General features: G+C 39.3%; 1 protein-coding gene across 2 annotated transcripts in view; it reads left to right on the forward strand.

The window, feature by feature from the left end:
• Positions 1 to 3,851, forward strand: part of LOC131677979 (coatomer subunit beta) — a 35,517-nt gene extending 31,666 nt beyond the window's left edge. For both annotated transcript variants that reach the window (XM_058958087.1, XM_058958089.1), the window contains exons 5-7: positions 2,794 to 3,064; positions 3,126 to 3,228; positions 3,287 to 3,851. In XM_058958087.1, coding sequence (XP_058814070.1) covers positions 2,794 to 3,064; positions 3,126 to 3,228; positions 3,287 to 3,361 — 449 coding nt within the window. In that variant the 3' untranslated portion in view covers positions 3,362 to 3,851. The remainder of the gene's footprint in view (positions 1 to 2,793; positions 3,065 to 3,125; positions 3,229 to 3,286) is intronic.
• The last annotated feature ends 3,997 nt before the right edge of the window (positions 3,852 to 7,848 follow it).

Raw genomic sequence — 7,848 nt, forward strand, 5'->3', positions numbered from 1 at the left:
GTACAAACTAGTAGCAAACGTCCATTGTTGGTATTTCTATCAGAAACGCACATAGTTGATGCTGATGCATTTGATCAGTATACTTTTTTGTCTATCCCATTCCAGACATACTGGTGGAGTTGCTATTTACGCCAAAGAATCGAGTAAATTCAATGTTTGGTTAAACGAAGTGCTTGACAACAATTGGGTATATCAGTTAAAAAAGGCATGCAGATGGGAAATTTTGCAGTAGTATACCATTCCCCTAGTTCGAGCGATCGGTTTTTAGATTTTTTTTAAAAAATGGGAGAATTTTGTTGATTTAAACATAGTTTGCTTAGGATGTGAACCATTTGGTGAAAATTTTAACTTTTAGTTAAAATCTGACACTTCAACAGTTATTTGCAAAATAAACCTATTCTGGAGCATGGTTAAAATTGACAGAGCGCTAGTTAAATTGGACAAGCTTGATAGTTAAAATTTTGCCCATGATGCAGAATAAAAAAGTGGAAACATTTCCTATACCTAATTGAGGTTATCAATATTTTTCAATACAAAATTAAGCTGAATATCTTGACCAAGTATAAGTCTTCGTTAAAAAAATCAAATTTGTACTCTGTATTCCTAGTTTTCAGATAGCTGTAATTTTTACTCTTTATTGAAAGTCTTGTCCTCCATCTTGTAAATAGAACTGTATCCCTAGTCTGTGAAATTTCTCATAAATATTTGTTCCCTCTTTTGTGTACTAAACTATATTGTTAAATTTAAGATAACTGTAAAATATTTCGTAGAATATTATTACCTCTTGTATATCAAACTTAATCCCTTGTTTTAAATTTTTTCATAAAAAAATCTATTGGCCATCTCTTGTATATAGAATCTTATTTCTAGTCTTAAGATAGCTGTAAACTTTTTTTCTTCATCATTGTAACCTCCTAGTTTTAAGATATCCTAAATGTAAAAATAAAAGAATTTGGCACCGCCAAGCTAACGCATTTGTGCCTATCAAATAAACGAAATGAATAAAAAAATACAAAATTAAGGGATAAAGATGGAAACGATAACGTGTTGCGTTAAGATTTGTTTGGGTTATTTCATGATGTGGATGTTTACTTTTCGTGGCTATGACTGTCATACTTAATGTAGTAAGAAAAAAACTAATTTTAAAATATCGACAAATGTTCACACCTCTACCAACTTGTGGTCATCGCAGCTGTCAATTCTAAATAACTATCCATATGTCAACTTTTGAAATGGTTCGCTCTCTCAGTTAAATTTTTCCATTCAAGAGAAAATAACTTTCAAACTGTCAAATTTTAACTAACTTTTTTTAAATAACTATCCATATGTCAACTTTTGAAATGGTTCGCTCTCTCAGTTAAATTTTTCCATTCAAGAGAAAATAACTTTCAAACTGTCAAATTTTAACTAAAAGTTAAAAAAATCGCCAAATGATTCACAAACTTAAATCACCGAAATTCTCCCACCAATATAATTTCGGGTAATTTCAATATTGATTGACTCAGTGATCAAAGTTCGAATCAAGTTAAGGCGCTTGGCTGTGTTTTTTTTTATTTCAAGCAAACGGTTAGTGAGTTTACAAGAATTTCCACACACAGTAGAACATTGATAGATCACGTGTATTCTAATTTTGATGGGGTTCATTTGTATGTAGAGGCAGATTGTAAAATTTAAGACCTTGAGACTATTTCAATTATGCTAGAGAATGGACCTAACCGTGAAGAAAATAAAGCTAAAATAAAGTGCTGAAAAAGATATTCTAAACAAAAGATTTCGTGGAAAATAGCTGAAACGCCCAACTACGCCACTCGATGATCAATACAAACAATGAGTATCCATTCACCGATCGCTTGTTATTGCTCATCTTCTGTCCGACTAACAGTTTATAAATGAAAATTTTAGTAATTTTTAATGAGGTTCTATTTATATGAAAGTCTACATGTAATACCGGATAAACTAATTAATCCAACTAACATTGTGACGAAACCTTATACCACTGAACATATGTATTATTTGTATAATATTATTATGAAAATATTCTCAATTTGATCACTTGAGTGGAATTACGGGTGATTCTTTCAAATAGATAGCTACCCTAATAAAAAATATACACGAACCTTAACCCATATAGTCAAACGACTACACATATTGTTTGGATGATACCCTGAACAGGTCGTTAGGCTCTTGAATCATACGATCTTTATTAGGGTATTATTTGGGTGTTTTTTCATCGTTTCTCATAAATAATCACCCTGGTTCTTGTAACGAATTGGGTTTTTTTAGAGGAATCATCGTCCATGACATTGGCGATGATATTTACCATACGATACTTATAAATACTTTTGCATAAGATTTTTTTTCGTTGGCATTCCTCTGTCAAAAGATAGATCTAGGTCAGCTATTGCAAATCTAAATCGGGCCCAAGGTTTTCAAAGCATGTTTATCAAACATACTATGTCAAAACACCAAACTTCCATGATACATACCTAGAGCCCATGAAAGTTCATTCATCGAATGTGGCATCCTACCTCACTGTGGCCTAGGTAACTTTAGAGTCGATCCGTAGTTCGATTCGGGATACCGTAAAATGGGGCAACATTGATCACTTTTTCAAACAATTTTCGAATAACTTTCGTGATATCAATTAGATGTAATTGTTTGTATTTTTAAAGCAGGCGCTAATATTCATAGATTCAAATTGTTAGGTGATTTATTTTGTTTTAGTGTAAAAATATAATTTTATTTTGAATTTACAATCTTTGCTCTCTGGGTAACTTTTAATTACATTTTCAGTATACGACACCACCGTATCGAACGTGGTCGTTCTCAATACGATTCACATTGACATAATGGATTACATTCTGCCAGCGAGCTGTACAGACACGGAGTTCCGCGCTATGTGGGTCGAGTTCGAATGGGAGAACAAGGTATCGGTGAATACAACGTTGACTGATTTGCACGAGTATCTGAAAATGTTAGTCAAATCCACCAACATGAAATGTCTCACGCCAGAAAAAGCTCTCTCAGGGCAGTGTGGATTCATGGCTGCTAATATGTATGCAAGGTTTGTCAGTGACAATAGGGTATTTTACATCGACATTCAATATGTGCACTCTGATTTCCAGATCAATTTTTGGAGAGGACGCTTTAGCCAACTTAAGTATTGAGAAACCCTCACGCGCGGATGCCCCAGTGACTGGGCATATAAGGATACGCGCTAAAAGCCAAGTACTATTTATTCAATCGTTTTCAATTTTGATATTCTAGTTTTTTTTATTTTACACAGGGAATGGCGCTTAGTTTGGGCGATAAAATCAACCACACGCAGAAGTGTCTACAGGAGAAATTAGTTGCTGCTTGAAATGATCATCTATTCAACAAAAGTTTTTGTTTTATTTTTTCATGTTATTTCATCTAAAGAATGTAATCGTTAAAATTCATTTGCATCGTTGGCTAATGTGGTATATGGAAAATTTCATTCCTATACAACCGTATTTAGATTAACTATCTGACAAACAAGATATGAAAGCTAAAAACAATAATAATGAATATTAGTCTTTGTTGTAGGAGTTCTGCCGTGCTGAATTGAAGCACGAAGAACTTCGAAATAATATTCGATATTTGAATGTGGAAACAATACGCAAGGACAACATTCCTATAAATACATTTCACCACAAGATGTTTGTTATTATTTTAACTTGGAAACTTTAACAAAAATGCGAAAGTATCGTTCTAACATGGGACAAAATGAGCATCATGCGATAATCTATGAGTTGCAGTCTAGGGTGTGCTATTTTCGCGAACATTCGATTGGCGCTTTCGAATAAACGTGTTTTGCTTTTCTAGTGAAACTATTTCTTGTATTTTTTCTGTGGAAGTGTAATTGAGGGTGAATGGCGTGTGCGTTTTGGGGAAGTCAGTCGGATGACAGAAAACGCATAGACGAAACGCTGAACTGTCAAAATGATAGACCGTCCTATTGACTAATCCATGTGCAGTTGTGTTAGTGCGAGATTGAGGTTAAATCGGGTGGAATTTTCGCCAAATGAGGTTAAATCAGATGGAGAATTGAAAACATAGCGTTATATGCATGTTGTCTATACACATTGCAACTGTGTTGGTGTCCTAGACGTCAAATAAGTCAATTCGTAAAAGTCGATATCAGGACACAGATTTTTCGTTAGGGTCTAAGTCGCAACTCGCAATTAAAGACGCTGAATTACTGAATAAAGACTCGCCATATTATCCCAACTAAATAAAATGATTTGACAACATTATTTTCTGCAAACTAGCACCACTGTCACAGCGTTAACCTTCCGGCAGTTGCGCTGGTGCACTGAGTGCACGCTGCTCTGAAAATCTAGCGAAATCGTCTTGGGGCACCAGCGGCTGCTCGTTCAGTGGGTCATAAGCGCGACTTCCGGAGGGTTAACTTCAGTTGACTCGTATACTACAGTTACCGCAGAGTTGCAACGTCAATAATTTTTTTATCATGAAGTGCTGTGTGAAGTTTTGTACCAATAAAACTACCGCCGGCTTTAAAAATATTGATTTTTTTCGCTTCCCGGTAAACTATTTCGTGCGGAATGGGTCCGGTTCTGTGGTTTACCGGAAAATTACAACATTACGGATAGCTGCAATGGTTGAAGCAACTTTTAGTAGGCACCGTAATGATAAAAATTATATGTTTTACCTTGCCTTAGAGATTCGATTCAGAAATTTATTCAAAATATTTTAACTCACTATCACAATACTTTCCAAAATTCATTCATCAGATTGCAACATTTGACAAGTCTTCTGCTCGATTGGAATGGCATTGACAGGTCTCGTGCTCGATTGGAATGATACTGGCAGATAAATGGTAAACAAACGATTGAAGTGTGGAGTCTTTATCCAGAGGGATTCAGCGTCGTTACTTGCAATGTAATCAAATGGAGAAAAAATCAGTTAAAGCATGAAGCATCTATGGTTAAACCCTGGATGGGAGAAATAAATGTGAATGTCATAGCCAGCCAGAACAGAACTGTTACTCCGACCCACAAAAAAGTGAACATCGAGGAAACAAGAGTATTATTATCCTATTCTTGTTTGAAAATGTTTCCGAATAATTAGTTTCCTTGATTTTTTGTCTAGATTGGGCGAAGTAGTAAATATTAGTTTAGTTTAGTTTTTCTGTGATTTTAATATCTGATGGCGCTTACCGGGACCCTACGTTGTGTTGATTTTCAATCCTCACCAGAATCGTTCCGACGTAGTGATGGCAGCAATTGGGATCGTCACCCTAGTTGCAACAGTCCAGTTGCACTCACCCGGCACACCATCGGGTCGGTGCAGAAGAAATAGCGTAGATCGCACTAGCAGCAACCAAAGCCGAGAAGCGCAAAACGGCGGACTGGGCACTTCGGTATGTAGGAACAAACGTTCAACTTGGAATTTATATGCACAAAGAACTTTGCATTGAACCACAATTTATTTCCCACACTTTCGACTTAGTACACTAAATTATCGGTCACAGAAAATTTTATTCCTTATCACATGCAGGTTTAACGAAGACTGTCTGATGATCCCGACCGAATGGATGCACGAAGGCGATGATCGCAAACCGGGTTGCCAGAAGGGCTATAAAAACTGGCATAACTCTACGGCCGTTAGCACCATTAGCATGTGAAACGCAATGCTGCGTATTACGGCTGCCAACATTTCAGTACGGTACAACATACTCGCCGCCTTGAACGATTGTGTTCAACATAATAAACGTAAACAATAAACATTATAACTTATAGCTAGGCAAAATAAATTTTCACTTCTTATAAACTAACACTTTTTTTCTAATTTTCAGCTTATTCTAGTGTTGTATCCGGACTCCGTTGGGCCGGTTGTGGGTTGTTGGCCATCGTTAAACATTCTTCTGCTTCTGGGGCTGTCGTTGTGCACGGTAACAGACAGATTTTTGTAATCGGTCGAATGATGATACCGCGGTCAGTACGAAGTGATACAACTCGCGTAAGTTGATCCTTTCCTGGCAGGACTGATTCGATGCGAGCGAGTGGCCAACGAATTGGTGGTTGCAGATCGTCAACGATGATGACTAGTTTGCCAGGGATAATTTCGTCGTTCCGTATCCATCGTCTCGTGTCTTTTTGTAGCTCCTGTAGGTACTCTTTTCGCCAATGGATCCAAAATTGCTGTACATGCATCTGCGGCTTTTGGTAGTGGTCGAGTCGGTTCGCAGGTATGTTCGGTAGGTCTGGGTCGGGCAGGGCATGCATCGATGATCCGATGCGGAAGTGGGCAGGTGTCAAAGCGGCTAAATCATTAGGGTCTTCTGTCATTGGAAGCAACGGTCGCGAGTTCATAATTGCTTCGATTTGGGTAAGAATCGTGGACATTTCCTCGAACGACAGTCGACTTGAACCCAGCTGTCGGAACAAGTGTTTTTTCGCTACCTTTACGGCCGCCTCCCACAAACCGCCAACGTGGGGGCTTTAGGGGGTATCAAGTGCCAGGTAATTCCTTCTGCGGTGCAGGCAGAGGATATTTCTTCCTGCTGGGAACGATTTTGAAGCATGGTAAATAGTCCAGTCAGTTCGTTCTTAGCCCCTTCAAAATTCTTCCCGTTATCCGAATGAATGTGTGCCGGCCGGCCACGCCGGGCAATAAATCTTCGTAAAGAACATAAGGAGCCTTGGGTGGACAAATCGCTAACCAATTCTAGGTGAACTGCTTTGGTCGCGAAGCACACGAAGAGGCACAGGTAGGCTTTAGCAGGTGCGGCACGTTTGTGAATTGGTCGAAGGTACAATGGACCCGCATAATCCACACCTGTGACACTGAATGGATGACTGGGTATGACTCTTGGGCTGGCAGTTGACCAATTTGCTGCTGGGCAGGTACCGGATTGAGGCGTGTGCAACGAAAACAATTTCTGACGATGCTGCGTACTAGTTTACGGCCTCTGGGTGGCCAGAATTCCTCTCGAATCGCTGTCAGCAGTAGACGCCCGCCGCCGTGGAATAGTTTCCGGTGAAAATCTTCGACGATGAGGCGAGTTAGCGGATGATTGGTAGGAATTAAAGTGGGGTGCTTTGCTTGGTAGGGTAATTGCGACAGATTCAAACGACCTCCCACCCTCAACACTCTCTCTGGGTCTATAAATGGGCTCATCAAGTGAAGGGGGGAACGCTTCGAAACTGAATTGCCGTCCTCCAATTGTTTTATTTCCGCAGCAAAATCGTCGTGTTGAGCCAAACGAATGAGAAGCGTTTTTGATTTTGATAGTTCGTCGACGGTAAGCGATCGGTCGACGGGAGTCGATGGGGGCTGCGTGCGCACTTTGGCTCGGGTATTGGTGACGAATTTGATGCAATATCCTATGATGCGAAGAAGGCGATTGTAAGATGACCATCGTAGAAACCAGGGGTGCACTGTAGGTGTTACTTGAGCGACAACGACGGTTGTTTTTATTTCCAGTTCTTCTTCTAGGACACCTGGGGGTATCGAATTGGGCCAATTTTGCAGGGAACGTGTCAACCAACTAGGACTGTCAGTCCACAAATTGCTTTTGAGGAAATCTTCGACAGACATACCGCGCGAAACCAGACCAGCTGGATTTACTCCTCCAGGAACGTGTTTCCATTGGCATCCGTGTATGTACTGCTGGATTTCTGACACTCTGTTGGCAACGAACGTGGGTCATACGTTTGGTGGAGATCGTAGCCACTGTAGAGTGACAGCTGAGTCGGACCAGAAATAGGATGATATTACGTTGACGTCGATGGCCTTTTTGATGTGGGTGTGCAAATGAGCAGCTAGCACGGCAGCACACAGTTCCAATCGAGCGATGCTGAT

Source organism: Topomyia yanbarensis, chromosome 1 (genome assembly GCF_030247195.1).
Source record: "Topomyia yanbarensis strain Yona2022 chromosome 1, ASM3024719v1, whole genome shotgun sequence".
NCBI classification, from domain to species: Eukaryota; Metazoa; Arthropoda; class Insecta; order Diptera; family Culicidae; genus Topomyia; species Topomyia yanbarensis.